The sequence below is a fragment of the Pipistrellus hanaki genome (assembly GCF_964339955.1).
Source record: "Pipistrellus hanaki genome assembly, chromosome: 10".
NCBI classification, from domain to species: domain Eukaryota; kingdom Metazoa; phylum Chordata; class Mammalia; order Chiroptera; family Vespertilionidae; genus Pipistrellus; species Pipistrellus hanaki.
In genome coordinates, this window is record NC_140512.1 from 17,536,464 (window position 1) to 17,560,995 (window position 24,532).

Sequence of the window (24,532 nt, forward strand, 5' to 3'; positions counted from 1 at the left end):
CAGCCAACCTCCCACCCCTCCTCCCCCACACCCACTTCCCCGATGGCCGAACCTCACCCATGCATAAATTCATGCACCGGGACTCTAGTACTTTAAATAATAAAAATTAAAGTTAATATCTGGTTTCTAATTTTTTAGTTAAGTGGAGAAATTATCTCAGAACCTTCTTTTTTGCTTTTACTTTATTTAGTTGGTCAACAAATCCAAACTTTTTTTCCTCCTAAGTACAAATGTCTCTCGAACTTATTTCTTTCCACCCCGATTGCCACTGCCTTATATTCATAGCTTCATTATTTCTTAGGCCAAGTATGTCAAACTCACAGCCGGTGGGCCGCATGATTCATTTATTTTAATATATTTTTGTTGATTCCAGAGACGAAGGGAGAGAGGGGGAAAAGAGAGAGAGAAACATCAATGATGAGGGAGAATCATTGATTGGCTACCTCTTGCACACACACACACACACACACACACACACACACCCCGGAGGTCGAGCCTGCAGCCCAGGCATGCACCGTTGTCTGGAATCGAACCCAGGACCCTTCAGTCCGCAGGCTGATATTCTATCCACTGAGCCAAACCAGTCAGGACTGCCTCGTTTATTAAACGAGGCATGTGGCCTATCGGCCTTGAGTTTAACATAATTGTTGCATCGTTAACTGGTTTTTCTGTCAACAGACACTTTCCGAATTCATCTTCCACACAGTTATCAGTATAAATTATTTTTAAAAAGTTGGTCTCATTTTTTGCTTACACTTTTTAAGTGAATTACATTAACTATAAAAGCAAGTCTTCATTCCATAACATTTCTTGTGAGGTTCTTTACAAACTGGCCCCATTTTCTACCACTTCCTTCGTTCACCCTGTGCACCATTCACAGCAAGCTGTTCCCTAAAAGTACACCAATTCTTTTGTATCGTTAACATGTGTTGTTTCTCAGTCACTCTTGTGGTCTCTTTTATGCTTCATGGTTTATCCTGCAAATGTCATTTTTCAATTAATTCACATTTGCTTCCCTTCCTCTTGGTTATTCGCTTCTCTATAATCAGGTAATTGCATTTATACTTTTCACCAGCATAGCTCTCATATTGTGTCGTTACCATTTTATTGTGTGTTTGTCTCCCTAATACCATGAACTCTTTGAGGGCAAAAACCTTGTCCATTCATTTTTGTAACTCAGGCACAGTTCCTTGAACATGGGATTCACTCACTCAATGAATTTCTATTTCCCTACCTATGCAGTCATGGCCTTTCTGGATACTATTGATAGATAGAGGTTTGAAGTCCTTTGTGTACAAAAGGTTCCAGAGAGGAGAGGAGCTATTTTAGGTCCTCTGTATATAAATATACATTTCACTTTTTGTCCACCTGAGCATATTTAAAGACTGATCAATCCACTTCCTGCCTTTTTTTTGGAAATAGAAATTTCTAGAGGTGATGATTTTAAGTTGAATAGCTTTGATGGTATTTGCCTGTCTCTCCATTGCTGCACCCATGAGCTCCTTGTGTGTGTGTAAAAATGTCCGTTAAACTTGCTTGTTATATGCCACATGCTCATGAACTAATACATCGCCTGAAATCAGATCAAATGTAGTGCTTTTTGGGTGTGAACCTCATATCCTGACATATCACATGTTAAGCTTTTTTATTTAAATAATTTTTATGTTTCAGATTGTAAAGCTCCTCCAAGGCAAGCAGGATAGGCTGTTTCATGAATCAGTTAGGATAGGCTGTTTCATGAACCAGCCTATGAAAGTATAAAAATAATGAGCATGTTAAAAATTAATTACAGTTGTAAATTGATTTTCTTTTGTTGGCAGAAAGAACGTAGTGTATTAGCCTGGAACAGGTTCACACTGTTTTAACATTCAGCACTTCCAGCTGAAGCTTGTTAGAGACTGCCTCTCAGATTAAGGAGAAAAAATCCTCACCATGGTACATGAACTCCTATTGTTAGGACATAAATAATCAGCTCATCCCCCACGTGGATGAGAACAAAGAACATAATAGTACACAGAACAAAGATTAAGCAAATATTGCCCAACCCCATTTAAGAGGTAAATTAAAAATATTCTATGTATAAGGAAGTTTTCATTTTTCCTTTGTGAATGCATCAGTCATGCCTTAGGAGCTAGTCAGGAGAAAATACTTTGGCTTTGAATTAGAGTGATTATTTTAAGTTAAGTAAAATGAAATCTTTTAGTTAGTGTCAATATGCTGCTAATGTTGAAAGCTAGGGAAATACCATTGTCTTGATAACAAGATGCTTCAGATTTTGTGGAGTTTATTTTCAAACCAAGAACTAGAATTTCTTTTTTTTTGAGGGAAAACGCCAGTGGAAGCATTATTAAACTTTAGAGGTGGAGGTTTATTTATAGTACCTTTACTCAGTTTTCCCCAATAGTAACATCTTGCAAAACTGTAGTACAATATCACAACCGGGAAATCGGAGTTTATACAACCCATAGATCTTATTCAAATTTCCCACTTTTACTTGTATTCATTTGTATGTATCTTTGTGCGTATTTGGTATGTGAAATTTTAGTCCATGTGTAAGTTTGTATATTTTCCACTGGTCATGATACAGACCAGTGCCATCATCTCAAGGACCCCTTCTTTGATAACCATACCCACTTTCCTCCTTCCCCTTCCCTCAATCCCTGACAGCCATTAATCCTATCTTTAAAGTTTTGTCATTTCAAGAATTTATATAAATTAGAATTATATAGTAAGTAAAATTTGAGATTGACGTTTTCTCATTGTAATTAAGTTCTTGAGATTCATCCAAATTATTGTGTAGGCTAATAATAGTTTATTGTTTTTTATTGCTGAGTAAGTACTCATAATATGAACGTAGCATAGTTTGTTTAACCATTCACCATTGAAGGACATCTGGGTTCTTCCCAGTTTTTTGGCTATTACAAATAAAGCTACTGTGAAAATTCATTCTGCATGCATAGAAATAATTTTCCCAAAGTTGTATATATTTTTCAAGAACTTCTTATTCAGTTTTGCTATAGCAATATTTTAATAAACTGGCAAAATACTTTTAAATTGTTGGTACATTTATACAATGCATTATGGAATATTCTTCTAAACTTTGTATGTTGTTTTTGTGTTGATATGGTAAAGTTAAGGAATAACAAAACAAATATCTGAAATTGTTATTTTTTAATGTGAAAAATCACATCCTTATTTAATTATTTAATTATTGGCTTAAATTTTTTTGTATTAGCTTTTCCTAGATCAGATCCCTTCCCCACAAATTGAGCATTTACCTTAATACTTGGAAATGCCTTTTGACTGCTACATCTTAAAATAATACTGTATTTTTTGCACAATTTACATGATTAATATATCCATGAAATCCTGGTAGAACTGAGTGACTTTAAGGGACTCTCTGGTTCAACTTACTGCCTTTGGAAATTTGTTGTAATTAATGTGGTAAAAGTAATATAATACTGTAAAGTATCTGAAAATATTCATGAAATTTTAACTCAGTTAAGGGCAGATTTTGTGTTTATGAAAAATATGGAAGAAGAGTAATTTAGTATATTATTCAAGTTAAAGAATTGATCAAATATATGAGGATATTTGAAGCACAGGAAATTATAAGTTATAATTCTATTATAAAGAAATGCCACTGGCAAAGTAAAAGATAATCAGTGGTTTCTTTTATATGTAAAGAAACCTGCCATTAATAATAAAGGGAGCCCTGCCTGGTTTGGCTCAGTGGGTAGAGTGTTGGCCTGTGGACTGAAAAGTCCCACGTTCAATTCGGTCAAGGGCACATGCCTGGATTGTGGGCTCGACCCCCAATAGGAGGCAACCGATTAATAGTTTTTTTTTCATCATTGATGTTTCTCTCTTTCCCTCACCCTTCCTCTCTGAAATCAATAAAAATATATTTAAAAAATAATAATAAAGGGAGATTAATGGGTTTCAAATGACTATTACCTACTTTATTTAGCAAATGGATTGAAGTTAATGAATATATTGTGCCATAATAGACTCTTAACTCTTATGTATCTCTCACTTGTTACAATTTCAGGTCTACTTTTATCATGATTTCCACCTGTTTCTAAACTGGGAGGGATATGAGGTTGTCTTGACTTTCAGCAATAATTACTTTCAGCAATACTTAATACTTTTCCCCCAAAGACTCCAGTACCCCGTGGCTCCCATCCTATTCTGTCTCATCCCTTCATTCTAAAGGTTTGAAGCAACCCATATTGTAAGAGCTATGACCTCAGGGCCTTTCTTTAAACCTCTTTTAAGATCTGTTTTAATATATCTTCATTTTTCTTTTTGTTACTATTTGATGTGTCTTATTCTATCCTTTGACTTTTAACCTTCTGATAGTCTTCTGTTCTAGATGTATCTTTTAAGCAGTATATAGTTGGGTTTATTTTTTTCAATTAGTCAGTCTTTTTCTTTTATTTGTAGTATTTATTTAGTTTACTTATAATTACTGTTGTAATTTTTATATTATCTTATTTTATATTTTTTATTTTATTAAAATAAAACTACCTGTTTTATTTTATTTGGATTTATCATTTTTATAACTTAGTTTTTCCCAACTCTGCTAATTTAGATGTACATACTCTTTTTAAAAATATATACTTCTTTATTGATTTCAGAGAGGAAGGGAGAAGGAGAGCGAGAGAGATAGAAACATCAATGATGAGAGAGAATCATTAATCGGCTGCCTCCTGCACACCCCATACTGGGGATCGAGCCCGCAAGCCAGGCATGTGCCCTTGGCCAGAATCAAACTCAGGACCCTTCAGTCCGCAGGCTGATGCTCTATCTACTGAGCCAAGTCGGCAGGGCGTAGATGTACATACTCTTGTTTCTATTCTCTTACTTGCTATGCAAAAAATTATAATATAAATGCATATTTATACTTGAATTACCAAAGTTGAAAGTTAATGAATACTTCTGTTTTTCTCTCAGATGCCACAGGACCTTAGAACATTTCTATTTTATTTTCTCCACTTCCAATATATATTACTGGTATTGTGTATTTATCCTGTTTTTACGTTTTTATTTTTATTTTTTTAGAGAGAGGAAGGGAGAAGTATTGAGAGAAAGACATAGATGAGAGAGAAATATCATAGATCGGCTGCCTCTTGCACACCCCTTACTATGGGGATCAATCCCAAAACTTGGGCATGTGCTGTGACCGGTAATTAAACCATTGACCTCTTTATTTCCTTGCCCAAAACCTGGGTCGACACTCAGCCACTGAGCCATGTTGGCCAGGCTATCCTATTTTCAAACCCATAATACATTATTATTATTAGGTATACAAGAAAATTCATTCCTTACATTTCAGACCTTCTCAGTGGGATCTCTTCCTCTTGAAGGTACAGTTTAGGAATTTCGTTGATAAGGGATCTTATTATAGCAAACCTTTGGTTGTTTTAGTTTAGGGTAGTCCTTCTGGTGTTTTCCTGACTATTTAATTGGTAATCAGTTTTTAAAGCAAGACTAAGCCCATTTCAGAAGGATGTATTTCTTATTGCTTGTCCATCCAGCTACCCAGCTCTGAAAAAGGTCCACATCTACATTTTAACTCGATTCTCAAGGGAGTTTACATTTGATATTCTGAGGTATTTAGAAACTCCATAAAATTATTAAGTAGAGAGAAGGAATGTGATTTATTTGAAGTTTTTTAAAGGTTAGCAGTTGTATGTGACTCATTAACGGAACAAAGCTTTCTCATGGAATCCTTAGTGACTGACTGTTAGTTTGATTAACTAGGACATTAAGCATATCTACAAATTTGTGTATACTAGTATACATTTCATAGTAGTAACATTCTTTGTACATATTCTTGTGAATTCAATTATATATTTTTTATCAACGGAACTATAAAGTGTTTTAGAAATAAAGACGTGATGTACTCATTGCTACATTTTCTTATAACAATGCTTTCTTACATTTAGATTACCTCTCTAGTGACCTTGCAGCTATTAACCCTGGTTGGCCATGATGACCAGCTTGATGGACCAAAATACAAATGCACAGTATCTCTAGACTTCATCAGAGCTATCGCTAGGTAAGCATAGAGTAATTGTGAACATAAAATGTCTTGAATTATGGAAATTATATACTAAATGTAAAAATTAATGTAATATCATTAGTTATTTAAGCAAGGAAAGAATATTTAAGTGCCACAAATGAATAAGTTTCACTGTAAAATGAACCCTCTTATCAAATTTACAAATGGCATAAAATTGGGAGAATTAGCTAATATGCTGGATGGCAAAAATTAAGATTCTTAAAGACAACAGAATGGAAAAATGACCCCATAATAGCAAGGTCAGATATAATGACAGTTAACACACAAAAAAATTCTCCTATGTATGATAATAAAACAAGGTGGGAGAGACTTGGCTTAAGTTCTGGGTATCTGAGCTGACTACATGGTTTTAAACATCCTGGTGTCTCATTTAAGGGGAGTAAAAGGTCTGTCTACTATGGTGTTGCCTTAGGCAGGCTAAATCTGGTGTTCTGTGTTTGGAGTTTTAAGAGGGGCATTAACAAATGGGAATATGCTGAGGAGAAGGCAGGATGACAGTGGTGGAATGAGGAGAACCATGTCTGACTGAGGGACAGACAGGGTGTGAGAAAAAACCTTATGAAGGATATGGTAGCTGTCTCAAGTATTTCAGGGGTTGTCATGTACAAAATGGGTGGAACTAATTCTGAGTCATCATAGAGCATTAGAAGTTCTAGGAAAGAACTGTTTGTCTAAAAATGCAACGCGTTCTCACAAAGAGGTATATTTGCTGTTAGGGAAAATGTTCCAGCCATTTTATATGAGTAAATTACTTCATCTCATGGTTGCAGCTGGATAATAATCTGTTGGGACTTGTAGTAGAAGGGGTAATGTGAATGTAGACTGGCATGTGGCAAAAGATAACCCATAAAACAGTGCTTCCCAGCCTTTTTGAATATGAAAATTTTATTTTAATATTCTTTTAAAATTAATCATGAGAGTATGTACATTTATTTCAAATTAATAACACATAGTCGTGGAACATTACTTATTCAGGCTAAAAACAGTGCTTGACATTATGGATTTGCAGATCTCTAATGAATTAAAATTTTAAAATACACAGGTTAGCAACCTGTACTCTGAAATCTCTTCTGAATTAAAAGATCTGTGATTATATGATGCGGTATTTGAGATATTTTGGCATATAGACTCAAAAACATGAAATAAGGTTTTTGAAATGTGTTGTTACAATAAAATTGGGCAAATATTTACACAGAAGAAATTGAGCAAAGTATTTTTTGACTGTATTCAGTATGACCATAAGGCAATAACTTTATTTTCAAACAATGGTATTAATAATTCTATATATAGGAGCCTATATCAAAGGCATAACTTTTGAATGAAGCACTTTTACTTCAGGAGTTTTGTCATTGCTTTAAGTGTGTTGAGTCGTGCCCCAGCATAATCATGAACAGGGCAGAGATTTGTGAATGCTCAGTATGGAGAATATACAGTGAACCAAACTGAATTGGGCATTACTTAATCCACAATATCAGTGATGTTAGACCCATCCAGAGAAATGCACTTCCATTTACCACTTTAGAAGGGACCAGGGATGGTAGACCTGGAATCTAATTTGCATCTGAAACCATGAAAAATGAGAGAAAGTACTTGCAGAGTACATAACTCCCTTTGTAAGTTAAAACTTCCTTTAGGCCAACTGGTGGGGATCTGTAGTTGAGGTTGACCTTCAGCAGCATGTGGCAGGGTTGTGGGCTCTATCCCCAGTAGGGGGCATGCAGGAGGCAGCCGATCAATGATTCTCATCATGGATGTTTCTATCTCTCCCTGTCCCTTCCTCTCTGAAATAAATATAAATGTACTTCAACTAAGCAAACAAAATTTCTTTAATGTGAATTGTTTGTCTCCAAGTCCTTAAAGCACAAAGTTATCTTTGGAATATGTTACATAATTTTTGATGTTGCCCTTGTGGCTATTCTGTCAAATATTTCCATGTCTTAGAATAATTTATTTGGGGATCAGTTGCCAAGTCATCTGTTTATATTGGGGGATGGTGGGATGATAAAGGTAGTCATGCATGTTGATCAGCAAATATTTTTTAAGGGGATGATCTTTCATATCCTTTTCCTGATTAATTTAGTTTTTAATTAAAAAGTTTTTAACTGTATGATTCAGTTTGCTTGAATACTTCCAGGGGCAAAGCAGAATAGAATATAATGCAGCTTTTATAAATGAATGCATTTAAATGCTTAGTACTTTTAAATCAGTTCATTCATTCTATTAAAGAAAACTTTATTGCACAAACTGTGCTATAGTTACACAAATAGATTACTAAGTAAAATAGGGAATCCTACCAGTAACAAATATTTTAATTTGTTTTTTTCTCTCTCGTAGTTTTAGTCCATTATACAAACAATTATGTCACAACACAGTACAATTCTCTGTTCTCCTTTCCCCTCTCAGTATAGATATCTCTTCATAGTGATCATTTTGTATGGCTATGTAATATTCTATCAAATGTCTTTTAATCCCATAGTATTAGAAGTTAAATTATTTTAATCCTTAGCTTCTTCTAAACTTTCTTTTTCACCCAATGTCAAAGAAAAATGGCATTAAGACAGCATTAAGTTTACCTTATCACTTAAGGTTTATAACCTTAAGATCCAGACATCATGGGGAAAGGTGCCTGGAGAGGTGTACAAATTTCACCTCCCGTTTTACCTGTGGTTAAAAATAGCTATTATGTTTTCTTCTAAGATCCTCTGAAACACATCTTTTCAACCAATACCATGGTTTAAATTAAAAGAAAAGTGATTTGTTAGTGGTACCTTGTTGCTAGTAAGTGTTCTAGAACTGAATGAAAGAAAAACACATAAAACTAAAATAGCTTTTATGGTATATAACTATATCTTTTGTGGTTTTATGCCTGAGATAAGATTTTAAAAATTTTAGTACCTATTTTTAGTTGTTTTATAACTGCTTGTTATAATAAGGTTGTTTTGGCAGTGTTTTTATGCATTTGGAAATTTTTCAGAGAGGCACAGTTGTAATAAGACAATTAAGGTATTTTTCAGTCCACCATTAGGTACCACAATATCCATAGAATCTCATTTCAGCTATTTTTAAATGTTTTTTCATAAGCAGTATCTATACTTCCACATTCCAAATTTTAAAAAATATTTGATGTCAGTCATTTGGTTAGAAACATTTTTAGAAAGTATATTATAAAATGATAGACAAAAACATTAATTGGTGATGATTTAATAAATAAGAGCATGCAATTAGTGAATCTTTAGAAGGCTATTTTTCACATGGGTGATTATTTTTGTAGAATTGAATACTTTAAAGCTTTAATTTTACACTTATTGCTAGATCATTATATCTAATTATTTTGACCATTTATTCAAATAATAAACCTCTACGTCTGAATATTTATAGTGAAGAATGAGTTTGGAGAAAGGAAAATAATTATATGTCTTTCTCTCACTGCTATTTATTCTGCCTGCTACAAGAGTACAAAAATATACATTCACGTCGTCTGTTGTAGCGTATTCTTGGATCATACAGATTTAGTTACAATACGCACACAGGTCAGCCAGTCTTGAAAGAATAAAAACTACAAATGAGGACAGATGAGCTATGTATTCTCTAATGACAAAACAGGTGTTTTGGAAGATAAACAGTATTCAAAAGCAAAGAAGATTTAAATACTTTTGCATCTCTAATTACTTTATTCTGGTTATTAGACAAAAAGCAAATAGCTTTCAAATGAAATCTAAACTTTCTGCAGTATAATTGAAATGCAGAATGTTGAATAGTTCTAACTTCATTTCCTTTTTTTAGAAAAACAAACTTCATGAGAGGGAAAATAAACTTTTTAAAGAAACTCTTTTCCTAATAACATTTTGAAAAATCATTGTCATTTCTATCATGGTGCTTTTGATAGCACCATAGGATTATTCACTATCAGTTGTGAATTATTTTGCACGTGTTTCCCAGAGTCATGCATGTAAAGCTGAGCAGTCTGGGGGGTGAGGATGCTAACCTATTATCTGTTTTTGTTTATAGGACGGTGAACTTTGACATAATAAAATACTTGTATGATTTCTTGTGAAAACAAGCTTCAAAGCCATATGGACACTGTGACAATGACTAAGCCAAGCTGTGTTCATCCAACTACTTAGCTGGCCAGGGAGAGGAGTTCTTTGGCTCTACTGGATTTGTCCAGACAGGTGCTGGCCCAGCATGGAATCTGATGAAAATACTCTGATTGGTCTGGGTGGATATGAGCAGAAGACTATTTACCAGGGGCCCTGGAGTATTTGGAAGCAATGTGTTAATTATAAACAGCAGGGTTTGAGCACAATCTGTTCTACTCTTAATGATGTTATCTTAACACTGAAATTGCCTGAAACCCATTTACTTAGGACTACATTTTGCTGTGAACCATTCCCTGCACTTTGAAGGTGCCAGCAGCCCTTGTATATAAGCCCAGTCTTTCCACTTCCTCTCCACAGGAGCCGCTGCAGTTGCTTGCCAGAGCAGATTTTCCTAAGGCCACTGTTTTAAAAGATCATAGTTGCAAAATATAATAAATAGAGGTGTGCTTTTTTTGAAAATCCAAGCTTGTACGTGCCTATCTTTCACCTTGCTTTTCTTAAAAGGCCAAGGTAGTTTTGATCAGTTAACTAGGCCAACTTTCCATCTCTAAGCCTATTTTAACTAGGGTACTTATATGAGGTTTACCTGGTCATTCTTGCCATTAACCGACCCAGCCTAGCTTTTTAAACACTCATGATAATTTTCTTTTTTTAATCATTGAACTTAAGTTCCACAATAAATTTTTTCCCTGTTGGATCAATGAACCTTAGGGCTGATTTTCTTGTCTGTTCATATTTTTAAAGCAGCTTTCTGTTAGCATTTGAATATTTGGAAATTGTTTTGTGCAGATTTAAAGTGCTTAATTATAGAGCCTAGTTTAAATTTCAGTGGCATTTTATTCTCTCATTCCTTTCTTGAAGAAAAAGGCTCACAGTGAGCACTCCTGGATAGGAAGCCTTTTAAAAATGTAGTGGTTATCTGACACTTTCTGGATCTCAGAAAACAAGTAGTTGTCTACTTATATTTATTTAGTGGTAATGAATAGAGGGGAAAAAATTGAACTTCCTTTGTTTTTCCCTACATAAGACAGCAAGGGTAGACTTTCTTGCCCAAAAGATGACATCCACAATGAGTGATAGAGCACTCACACCCTGAGTCTCTTGTTCCACAGAAGATGGTGAAATTTTTTTTTCTACAAGATATTTAAAGAAGCCAGAGTCAGGGCAAAGCCATGTGCATTGCAAATGCAGGCTTAGATTTCCTGCACATGGAAACCCATGTGTCATTAAAGTAGAGAGGAAAGAGTCAAGAAATAAAATTACAGTCAAGCTGCTAAATTATTAAAATGAAGTAGGTTGAGGCAAGAGAAAACGATTGTATCCTTGTTTTAGCCTGCAGACTTAAAATTTGAATTTTTAGTAGTCTATCAATTTATATATATCCTGTGTGTAGATCATTCTCTGAAGAACATAGGAAAGAATGTTCATGTGTCCAGACCACCTGACACCTGTTATCCAGATCACCTGACATCAATTATCCAGACCACTAGATAAAGATTACCATTTTGGACCAATCCAGAAGTTAAGAATGCAGGACTGATTTTTTTTTTTTTTCTTTCTTCTTTCTTAAGAATATACTTTTTACTGTTAAGAGCTCTCAGCTTTTTTCTTTTCTTTGGAACACTTGATATTGTTATAATTTAACCCAGTTATTAATTAACTGGAAAGGAAGAGAGGGAGGGCCAAATATTACATACATGCCCAATAAATCCTAAAGGAGAGTGCTTGTCAGTCATACCTGGGAACAGCATTGGTAAGAGGAGTCATATAGGCATGACCACTGCAAGAGCCGGAGATTTAATATTTAAACTCCTAAACAAAGAGGTTTCGTATTGCTCTTGCTGCTGACGCCTGACTCCTGGCTTGCAGGGCTGTTAAAGCTCTGCACTCGCCCAGTGGTCTACAGTTTTGTGGACCCCACACATCATGGACTGATGGACTGGAATTAGTCTAATGCTCTGCCAGACTCTCCACCATGAAAAGGAAACTCTGAACACTAGCTTTGTTTAATTCTGCTGGATTCCCAACTGCACCTCTTCCAGGACTGGATTAAGGTAAATGGGACTTTGGAAACCGTGTGATATAACTACATGCAAATAAAAATCATTTATTCTCCCTTGTGAGATTAAAAAAATTTTTTTTTCCAGGTACCATAAAAACTTGGCCCCCTACACCCAGTGGGGAAAGGGATCTCCAACTTCCATTGATAACACTCTGGGTATTACCTGGTAGTATTTCCAATTTGCAAGTCCTTAAATAAAATTTTGCTATTTTTAATTTTAACAAAGTCAGATTCATTTATGCTTGGTTGAAAGTTGGCTAGCTGATTCCTGGGAGAGCAGTGCCATTGGGAAAGTGTTCAGCCCTCATAGTTTGTTATAAAGTGGTTGGTCTGCTGTGCAGGCTTTTTGGATAGGCTGGGACCGGTCTCCATTTGAAGGGAAGGACTAGAATATCAGGAGGGGCAGAGATTGTCAAATAGGGAACTAGGGAGGACAGAAAGGCAGTTTCTTGTGACTCTCCATGGATTTTCCTCACTGTTGGCCACCTGTCCACTGCCTAGCATGTTACCTATCTCCTATGCCCTACACTGAGCTACACTGCAAAATACCTTGTAACTAGATTTTCCTGCTCCTGACTAGACCATAAGTCAGAACTTTCCTGTTTTGTAATTTACTTCTAATGGCTGCTAAATAAATCACTAATTTGATTAATTTATTTAAATGAAGACTAACAGCATAATATTGGTATTAGCATTTTACAAGGGTCATCTGTAAATGACTTCTCTATGGGAATTATGCTGGTTGGTGAGTCAGATATTTCCTTTAAGGGAGGAAGTCCTTAAATTATACTGGGCATCTATTCTACCCGCTAAAAGTGACTGAAGTAGTAGAAGAAGAAAGTGTGTATGAAGTTAATCCTTTTTAAAGTGCCTTCTTTCAGTTACCATGACCCAGGTGTACATAGTGAGGTGGAGACTTTACTTCCTCTTCCCTTTATTAAGTCAATCGCAATCCTTGAATTCGCCGCTGAAGCAATTCCTTTTTAATAACTCGAGGAATTGTGAACCAAAACCTTTTTTTAAAGCCCTAAATTCAGAAAGGGATCAAGTTCCTAAGGCAGCAGTTAAGAGTGCTCTTGGAGTCAGACTCATTTGTATCAAATCCTGGTTGTATGTCCTACATGCTGTGTGACTTTAGACAAGTTATTGAATCTCTCTGCCTGTTTTCTCACCTGTACAGTGGAGGATAGAACTACTTCGTGGGGTTGTTTAGGGAATTAAATAAACTATATATTTAAGGCAATAGTTCTCAACTAGGGGCAGTTTGCCTTCCAGGGAACATTTATAATTTCTGGAGACATTTTTGTCACAAGTAGGTGCAAGTGGGGAGATAGAGTCCTGGGATGTAGCTAAACCTCTTAAACATTTCCCACAACAGAATTATCAGGACTACAGTGTCAATAGTGCTGAAGTTAAGAAATTCTGAATTAACTAAGGTACCTGTCACATAATAAGTGCTAAATAAATGTTAGATACTGTTATTATGAAATACTAGAGGCCTGGTGCACAAATTCATGCACCACTGGGGTCCCTCGGCTTGTCCTGTGGGTTTGGGCTGAAACCGGTTCTCCGACATCTCCCAAGGGGTCTCGGATTATGAGAAGGTGCAAGCCAGGCCGAGGGACCACACAGGTGCACTATCAGGGCTGGGGAGGGACTGCAGGAGGGCTCCAGGGCATGTTTGGCTGGATTCCAATAGCAAGCTAACCTACCAGTCAGAGCATCTGCCCCCTGGTGATCAGTGCATGTCATAGCGAATACTTGAGCAGCCTTAGCATATTATTAGCATATTACGCTTTAATATTGAAAGGCTGTCTGGTCAACCGACACTTAGCATTTTAGGCTTTTATTATATAGGATTTATTTGTGGCCTAGAAAGAAAGTGAGAATGTGGTAACATTTCAACTAAAAAGAACAGGTACTCCCCGAAACCGGTTTGGCTCAGTGGATAGAGCATCAGCCTACGGACTGAAAGGTCCCGGGTTCGATTCCGGTTGAGGGCATATACCTTGGTTTTGGGCACATCCCCAGTAGGGGGTGTGCAAGAGGCAGCTGATAGATGATTCTTTCTCATTGATGTTTCTAACTCTATCCCTCTCTCTTCCTCTCTGTAAAAAAATCAATAAAATATGTTTTAAAAAAAAGAAGAAGAAGAGGTACTCTAACCTAACTGTACCTATAAAAATTGTTTAAAATTTGGAAATTATTTTTTTTTTTAGTTTTTTAAAAAAAACTTTTATTTTTTCCTATCACCATTTATCCTGCTTTCATGAAGTTCACAATTTAGTAAATAACCTTAGGATGATAAAAGAAATCCTCATGTTTTTGCAAGTTGATTCTACAAACCATTTCCAGTGAGAAAAGTCAGCTTCCACTTTCATACATAAAAGAAAAACGCCATCATCTCTTGTATATCCAGGACACACAGCACCCAAGAGTTTCAAGGCTGGGAGAGAAGTTTCTAGAAAGAAATTCAGATCTAGTTTTGGTCTCTAGAAATTTCATTTCTCTGATATCAGATGAATCCAGCTTCTATCTGGGATGAAGTTGAATTACAGGCTCTATCAACTATCTAGCATCATCTCTGCCTTTGTGGTCCTGTCAGCCTGTAACTATTCCTACTGAAAAGGTCCAGATCTGCAGCAGATGTAATAGAGGCTTTCAAATAATGCTTCTGGGTTGGTCACAGCGTGCTGAAGAGCCAAGCCCATCTATCTTTAACCAATCTATCGTCAGCAGGAGAGAAAGTCCAATTTTGGAATTATTTAAATTGATACAGTACCTGGTGGTGTTATTTTTGGAATGGAAGGATTATGTAGTGGGTTCTAATCCACATGCAGATTTCATTACTTCTTTTTCAGGATCTTGTTGAATAGTCAAAAACCTCATCTGAGAATGATTGAATCAAAAACAGGTGACTGAAGAATTACATTGTTTCTCCTCAGGTATGATGTCTAGACAATTACTGATGTACCTCAAATAGATTTAAGGTACTTAAGCTGGTCTGGGGCATGAATCCTCAGTGAGAGGAAGCCTCCTTAGCCCCTCTAAAGTCTGCACAAAGAAAAGTAATGGACCAAATCCAGGAATAATGATCCTTTATCGCATTAAGTACTTAGTAGTTCTCTAAAATTGTAGATGAAGTACAGCAACCAACGCGCATGTGTGCAGCCAGGGCTATAATAGTGTCCTCCCTTGCTACCTAATACCTCACACTATTGTGTACCATAATTTTTTGCATTTCATGCCTTTAGCTAAGAACTTGGAGGTAATTAGACCAGAGGTTGATATTATTCAGCTTTATTTCCTACCTTTTTGAAGGCTTCATCTGCTACAAAGTGTGACTGTCTATCATGTGAATAGTTTAGGTAATTTTGCATGTAATTTGAGTCTGCTGACACAAAATGCTTAGTAGAGCTCAAAGAAATCTTTTCTATCAAGATAGCAACATTTCACTCAAATTTGCCATTAAATGTCCTAAATACACAGTTAGTGTTCATTTTTCAGCAGTGACACATTTAAAAAGCACGGTATGAGAACTAGAAATTTGGTAGAGCAGAGAAAATTATAATCAGTTCATTCATTTAACTGCATGTTGCTGCACAGTAATCATGGGAATTCTAGAAGGCATTCAACTGTTTGAATAAATACTGGTGGCTTTGGCATGATGGAAAGAGCTTGGATTTTTAAAGACATTAAAGATCAGCTTAGGTTTTGGATAAATCATCATTCATTTCCTTGGTCTGTGAAGGAGTTTCGAGTCTGACTTAACCACAGTTTTCACACAAGTATTAATCTTTCAACAAATACTAAGTACTGGCTGTGAGGCAGGCATTGTATTGGATTTAGGAGATAACAGATTTCTGGCCTGGACAACAAGTACTATCAGCATTGGTACAGCTATTTTGGAGATAGGAAATCCTGGGGGAGAAGTTAGGTAGGTCTGTGGCGTGAGGAAGATCATGAATTCAAGTAGTGCTTATGAGTTATTTAAGTAGTAATATAAAGTAGGTGTTCGGATTTAGGTTAGAGATCAGAGTTACTATGAAGTATAAACTATAGGAGTCATCAGAATAAAGGTGGCCATTTAGTGAGTTAAAGGTCTTAGTTCTTGTAGTATTCATGATGTGGTGAGGAAGAAACATTTGGAAATGATTTAAAGAAAATATATATAAGGTGGTTATAGTTATTGCACTTCAAATGAAAGTTTTTAATTTTTTTAAGTAACAATTCTCCACTATTCATGTAAAGTGCATTCCCTTTAGTGCATGAAGCAGCAGTAAGAGACCAACCTGGGCTAAGTGCCATGTACTACGTATATGGTCTGAAAATTAAAAACCAAGCCCACTTAGAGTTTTAGTTCTGTGAAGAATGTTAGATCCAAACACAATTTCACCACTTTCGGCTGACTTTCATAGTACAGTTGACCTTTGAACAAAATGGGTTAAAATTGCACAGGTCCACTTATTTGTGAATTTTTTTCAGTATATTGGAAAAGTTTCTGGAGATTTGCAACAATTTGAGGAAAAAAAACTTGCAGACAAACTGCATAGCCTAGAAATATTGAAAAAATTAAGGAAAAGTTAGATATATCTGTCATAAATGCATAAAATATAGGTCTGCATTTTCTCTACCTTATGGTTGTCTCAATAACATTTTCTGTAGCTTTATTGTAAAAATATATAATACATATAATATAAAATATGTTAATCTGCTGTTTATGTTATTGATAAGGCTTCCAGTCAATAGTAGGCTATTACTAGTTAAGTTATGGGGAGTCAAAAGTTATGTGTGGATTTTCAACTGCATGGAGTGGGAGTAAGGAGTTGCTGTCTCCTAATCCCTGCGTTGTTCGAGGGTTAACTGTAATGCAGGTGTTACTCTGACTCAGGTGTTTCTGGAATTTCTTTCTTTTTTTGTTTTGTTTTGTGTTTTTTTTTTTAGAGAGAGGGATAGAGAGCTAGAAACATCGATGAGAGAGAATCATCGATCAGCTGCCTCCTGCACCCCCCCCCACTGGGGATGTGCCCACAACCAAGGCACATGCCCCTGACCGGAATCGAACCCAGGACCCTTCAGTCCACAGGCCGACGCTCTATCCATTGAGCCAAACCCGCCTCGGCTGTTTCTGGAATTTCTTAACTCTCTTTTGATTCACTTAATTCAGTGGTTCTCAACCTTTCTAATGCCTCAACCCTTTAATATAATTCCTCATGTTGTGGTGACTCCCAACCATAAAACTATTTTCGTTGCTACTTCATAACTGAAATTTTGCTACTGTTAATGAATCGGAAAGTAAATATTTGTGTTTTCCGATGGTCTTAGGCTCTACAGCAGCAGTTCTCAACCTGTGGGTCAGGACCCACAGGTTGAGAACTGCTAGCAGGGTTGCGGTTCTCAACTGACTTAATGGGACTCATTCACTTGGCAATGAAGAGAGCCTCAGAGGAACTGAGGTGCACTAACCCCATAAACATCAATGAGAAAGTATGCTAAAATATAACTCCAGCTGTTTTTAATATCAGTCTTTCTTTAACTGAAAAATGTTGATTACGTGTTTGTGCAAATTTTGGCATATTTACTTCTAGTTACTATATTGTTCTTATAATTTAAAGACAAATGTAATTGTCTTTTATACCTACCCTGTTTCCCCGAAAATAAGTGTCTTATATTAATTTTTTCTCCCAAAGTTGCGCTAGGTCTTATTTTCAGGGGATGTCTTATCTTTCCATGCACTAGGTCTTATTTTAGGAGGATGTCTTATTTTTGGGGAAACACGGTAGAAAGAAAAGACAGGTCAGGTGGGGTCCAGTGGCAATCATAGCAGCCTCTGAAATAGGATTGGTAGGAGAATTAATATTGAAGTTTCACCAAAAATATTTAGAGTGAATAAAGTTTTTAAAAAATTCATTTATATACAAGTACTTTAAATGTGAAACTGTATTAACATAATGAAAAACATTAAAAACTAATTCTCAACTATGTGTGGCCAATATGTATCTTTTAAAGAAATGCTTATCATGGTAATAAAACAGGAGAAAGAACAAAAGAAACTCTAAAGTGAGGAAGGATAGTAAAAAAAAAATTGAAGTATAGAATGAGGAGGACAGTGAAATAGATGCTAATTTACAGGAATTGGAATCAAGATAGCACGGAAACAGAATGTTCCATTTATCTACTGCTGAATAACAAACCACCAAACTCTTAATGGCATAAAAACAACAATCATTTATATTTTGATCATGAAACTGCAGTTTGGGCAGGGCATGGCTCCAAAAAGCAACTTGACAATGGAATTGGAATCACGTGACGGCTGGTTCTTGTCTGGAAACTGATGCTGACTGGTGCCTCTCACCTGGAACACCAATGTGTGGTCTCCATGTGCTCTCTCCACTTCCTCTTGGAATGATGACTAGATTCAGAAGGCCAGCATCCTAAGAGAAACCAGCACATGCTGCATGCTCATGTCTAATGTAGCACCAGAAGTTACATAGCATCACTTTTGCTGCATTGTGTTGAAGGCAGTGATTGTGGCCTAGTTATATTGAAAGGGAAGGGAATTAGATCCACCTCTTTATAGGAGTGTAAAACATTTGCAAACATGTGCTCGCTTCGGCAGCACATATACTAAAATTGGAACGATTCAGAGAAGATTAGCATGGCCCCTGCGCAAGGATGACATGCAAATTCATGAAGTGTTCTATATTTAAAAAAAAATAAAAATTTGCAAACATGATTTAAATTACCACACAGGATATATAGGCTGAAAATAATACTTTCATGTGAAATAGATGGGATATATTTCATGTCATTTCAAAGTTTGAATTGGTGTGGTAGTGACCGCTGGTTGTCCTTCTACCCCACCAAGTATCTTTGCTTCCTTCCTTCTGAAGCTCAGGAGCTGTGGCTATAAGAAGGTCAATGTCATTGGAGCACAGGGAGCAAAAGCAACTGTGGTAGGAGATAGGATCAGAGAGGTAATGGGGGCCAGGCCATGAGTGGCCTTGCAAGAATTGAAAAACCTTGGTTCTTTTTTTTTATTTGTTTTTTAGTAAATTACAATTTTATGTGAATTAATTGGGATGACAGTGGTTAATAAAATTATATAGGTTTTAAGTATATAACTCTATAATACACTATCTGTATATTGTGTTGTGTGTTCACCACCCCAAATCAAATCTTTCCATCACCATTTATCCCCTTTTTATCCTCTTCTACCACCCTCCATCTCCCTTTCTCTCTGGCCATCACCATAGTGTTGTCTGTGTCTATGAGGTGTTTTTTTGTTTTTTTTTGTTTTTTATTGGTATGTTTGCTTTTTGCTCAGTCCCTTCACCTTTTTCACCCAGCCCTATTTCCCCTTCCCCTCTGAAAGCTGTCATTCTGTTTTCTATCTATGAGTCTGTTTCTGTTTTGTTACTTTATTTTGTTCATTAGATTCCACCTATGAGTTAAATCATATGGTTCTTGTCCTTCTCTGACTGGCTTATTTCACCTTAGCATTTTGATATCCAATTCCATCCATTCTGTCGCAAAGGATAAGATTTCCTTTTTGCAGCTGAGCAGTATTCTATTGTGTAAATATAGCACAACTTTTTTATCTACTCATCTACAGATGGGCATTTGGGCTGCTTTCAAATCTTGGCTATCCTATCTAATAAAGAGGTAATATGCAAATTGACCACCACTCCAACACACAAGATGGCCACCCCCATGTGGACACAAGATGGCCAGCATGGCAGAGCGGTTGGGAGGGACCAGGCCTGCAAGGGAGGGCAGTTAGTGGCAATCAGGCCTGCAGGGGAGGGCAGTTAGGGGCGGCCGGGCCAGCAGAGGAGGGCAATTGGGGGTGACCAGGCCTGCAAGGGAGGGCATTGGGGATGGTGACCCACACCTACTATAGAGGGCTGTTTGGGGTGGAGGTGGGGGGACCATGCCTGCAGGTGAGGGCAGTTGAGAGGAACCAGACCTGCAGGGGAGGGCAGTTAGGGCAATTGGGCTGGCAGGGGAGCAGTTAGGCTTCGATCAGCCTAGTAGTGGAGTGGTTAGGGGGTGATCAGGCTGGCAGGCAAAAGTGATTAGGGGCAGTCTGGCAGGCAGGCGAGCATTTGGGAGCCAGCAGTCCTGGATTGTGAGAGGAATGTCCAACTGCCTGTTTAGGCCCGATCCCAGTATGTGCAGGCTGGGCTGAGGGACAAACTCGCTCTGTACACAAATTGCGTGCACCAGGCCTCTAGTTTTAAATAACACTGTAATTAATACAGGGGTACATAAATTCTTTCAAATCTGTTTTGGTTTCTTTAGATGTATTCCCAGAACTGAGGTAACTCCACTGCTTTCCACAGTGGCTGCACCAATCTGCATCCCCACTGGCATTGCATTAGGATTCCCTTTTCTCCACATGTTTGCCAGCACTTGTTTGTTGATTTATTGGTGGTAGCCATTCTCACAGGTGTGAGGTGATATTGTGGTTTTAGTTTGCATTTCTCTAATGATTAGTGACATTGAGCATCTTTTTATATGTCCATTGGCCATTATTACCATATACAGGTAATCATCAAGCACCCATTTCTTCAGCCAGGCACTGTGCAGGGCATACACAAATGAATGGGACCTCATTCTTGCCTTTACAGAGTTTCATATGGTAAGGAACCAGGACGCACACACCATGCTGTGTCATGACCTAGGAAAGTGCTGAGGGGCTCAGGAGACAAGTTACATTCACTTGGGGGTCAGGTTGGTGTAAGTGCTGTGATAGACACACAAAGGGTGGAGGAGTGGGAAAGCAGTTCGCCCAGCTGGACAAGACAGAGACAGTTCATTATGTGGGGAGAGCATGTAGGGGAGAGAGTGGCATGTGGCCTGGGCACTGAACTGGCCAGATGTTATAGAGAAGAACCAGAGGAACAAGCCTGGAGGCCAGGAACACTTCCTTTAGGAAGAGTGGGGGAAGCCCCTGGCTGGCAGAGGAGCCTCGCATAACTGGGATCACAGCACTTGGCTCAAGGCTCCTGCAGTGAGATGACCTAGTCCCCTGGTTTTGACCTCACTGTACTATTTCTTAACAGCTTGTGTCACTCTGCCCCGAGTGAGCTGTTCTCTTGTGTTAAGCTGCCTCCTCTGTTGACCTTTTTAATTCTCTTATTTTCACTATTATTTCTCCTCCCATTCTTAGTCCTTTCTATGCTACAGCTTTGTCTTCTAAACTTTAACTTCCTGGAACACTTAATCCCTCAGGTAGTTCTGCTTTAGGTGAGATGCACATCTGCATCCAGCTATTCTGTCTTCTGGGGAATAGTCCTCCTTTCCCTCCCAACTCTAGGCCACAGTGGGTAGGAAGCGCTGGGGTATCCTGGAGTGAGAAGGGCTCACAGAGAGCTCTAGCCAGACAAGGGGTTCCAGGGAGGCCCCGTTCTTTATTACTGGGGTAAGCCTTGAGGAAGTGATGGTGCAGTGCTCCAAGTCCAACTTTGCCCAGGTTTTAATTTTTCAAATTCAGCAAAATTAAAAAGATTTGGATAGGGATTAGGATCTTTTTAAAGGTGGGAATCTATTTTCTAGAAGTTAGAAATGCATCAAAAATTACAACTTCTCCATTATCAACTTCCTTCTTTGTTCAACTAAACAACGCAATTTTTCAGGTTGCTTGTTCTCCTTGGAATTTACTTCCAGTGATGCTGCACAGTTAAGAGCAGGTTTTGATACGCTGGATCCAGGAACAGTTTGACACTTCCCTTACTGGTTATAACCTGCAGCTCCCTGCAGAGGCCTCCTCTCCACTGCAGTCTGCCAAGTGGCTGTCACGGCATTATTTAAACTGGAACAATAAAGGCATTGCATGTCATTTTCTATATTGGATGCCTTCATGTTATGAACATATCTCCATAGAGAAATCCTCACATACACTGAAAACAAATGCCTGGTAACTACAAAAGCTCAATCAGGGTACTCTTAAGAGGAGAAAGCACAGTACACTAAAATATGAACTCTGTTGCATGTATCTTATTTTTAAAATGTCTAGAGAAATATGAGTTCCTGCCTTTTTTATTTTCAAAATTATATTTCAACTTCTAAAACAGCAGTTGTTTTTTTTTTAAAAAATATATTTTTATTGATTTTTTACAGAGAGGAAGAGAGAGGGATAGAGAGTTAGAAACATCGATGAGAATCACTGATCAGCTGCCTCTTGCACACCCCCCACTGGGGATGTGCCCGCAACCAAGGTACATGCCCTTGACCAGAGTCGAACCTGGGACCCCTCAGTCCGCAGGCCGACGCTCTATTCATTGAGCCAAACCGGTTTTGGCATATTCAGCAGTTTTTTAATGGTCACATCTTTTTTATGGATACAATTCATATTATTTCCAGACAATAGACTATTCACTACTGTGTAATAAGGGAAATAATATTGTTCACTATATTTATACATATAGATAAAAATTTTAATTTATTTTTAAATGATCCCAGGTATCATATACACAAACTGTATTAGGTACATTGCATTTTAAGAAATCTTTTTATTAACAGCATAATAAAATGTAAGATAATCTTTTAAAAGTGACCTTGCCACTCCCCAGTAGAAGAGTAAATGACTTTAGAAAGGTAAGGTTTTTTTCCCACATTCCAAGGTTATTTCACTCCATTCCGTTAAACTAGAATCTTCAGGGATTTTATAGCAGGCCTCTAGAAGCCTTCTCCAGAAAGACATTGTGGTCAGAAGTAGCAAAACACATTGGCTAGTCTAGTGCGCCTGTGGGCTTGAGAGGGGGAGCATGCTGAAAGCTTGGGAGGGGCAGGAGAGAGGAGTGAGTTCTGTAGCATGGTCTAGACTGGTGCTCCTCAAAGTGCGTCTCATCAGCTGTTGTTACATCCACACCATGACATGAGGATAGAAATTCAGAGTCGTGTTGGAAATTTTTATAGCAATTTGACAGAGTAATTGTGTCCCCATTGATCCCTGTAATACTGTAGTATATGCTATCAATTTATTATTACTATGTTTATGTCTATTTAAAAATTTCATTTCTAGTATTTAATTTTTATTGTAATGTATAAAAGTAATGGTCCATCGCAGATTAGAATTTTTTTTAAAGGTTCCGCACTGCAGATAATTTTAGAAGCACTGGTTGACATCAGGTTGAACTGTGAATAAATCCATTGCTCAGGAGTGCAGTCTTAGCAGCACTGAATTTTGAGCATAGAAGTACAGACTGTCCTCAGTGTGTGTATTAGATATGTCCTGAGAAGTCTGAGGTATCAGGTGGGAGAGGCCAGATTATGTCTAAAGTATCTTTCTACGCTGATTATGTGATTAATTCATCCATTCAATAGATATGCATTCTTAAGTGTTACAGGTACTTAAAATATACTAGTGAATAGCAAAAGTGGAATTTACATTCTGGTGGAGGGAAATGAAGAATAAACAGTAATAAATGAGCAAATTATATAAATATAGAGCAGTAAGTAAATGCTAGAAATGCAGGTTAAGTGTACCAGAGTGCTAGAATTGTTGTTGGTTATGATGGTGGTGGTTGTGGTGGTGTGTGTGTGTGTGTGTGAGAGAGAGAGAGAGTTATGATTAAAATAACCTGTGATAAGGGTAAGCCTCATAGAGAAGGTGACATTTGAATAAAAATTAAAGATCATGAAGGGTTAGTCACATGGCTTTATAGGGAAGAATGGTCCAGAGTGAGGGATGAGCCTGTGCAAAGACTTTGGGGGATGGTAGCTGGAATGATGGATGAAGGAGTGGCAAGGAGTAGTAGAGCAGAGAGGTCAAAGGAAGGTGATAGGAGATGAGGTCAGAGAGGGAATGGGACCCCAGGCCTATTAGGGCCACTGTGAAGACCTTGTCTTTTTCTCTGAATGAAGCAGAAAACCATAGAGCACAGAGCCTGCGCATGAAGTGGCAGAGGGCCACCCACTCTGCTATGTTTAGAATCATATGATAGGACACCAGTTGGGAGGTTATTCCAAGTGAGAGATGATGATGATGGTTTGGTCTCAGATGTTAGAGGAGAGATGGTGAGAAGTGGTAGATTCTAGTTATATTTTTGTGATAGATTTAACAAAATTTCCTGACCTAAGGGATGTAGTGTATAAGAGAAAAAGAGAAATCAATTGTTTTAGTCTCAATTCTTTTTTCCTACCATTGCACCCTCAGAGCTGCACTTCCTCAGAGAAATATCCCTGAATTTGAACCTGGATTGTGGCCCCTTTTGGGAAGAGGTTGTCTTTTCCCATATCTAACAACATAAGACATGATTCTAGGTACAGGCTCTA

The 24,532-nt window shown here is 37.4% G+C and overlaps 1 protein-coding gene across 2 annotated transcripts in view; it reads left to right on the plus strand.

Moving 5' to 3' along the window:
• ORC5 (origin recognition complex subunit 5) overlaps window positions 1-24,532 on the plus strand; it is a 63,901-nt gene that overhangs the window by 33,681 nt on the left and 5,688 nt on the right. The window contains exons 13-14 of one of the 2 annotated variants that reach the window (XM_084897837.1): window positions 5,952-6,064; window positions 10,097-12,475. In XM_084897837.1, coding sequence (XP_084753963.1) covers window positions 5,952-6,064; window positions 10,097-10,142 — 159 coding nt within the window. In that variant the 3' untranslated portion in view covers window positions 10,143-12,475. Of the gene's footprint in view, window positions 1-5,951; window positions 6,065-10,096; window positions 12,476-24,532 lie in introns of those variants that run through there. The other variant, XM_084897836.1, reaches the window with a different exon arrangement.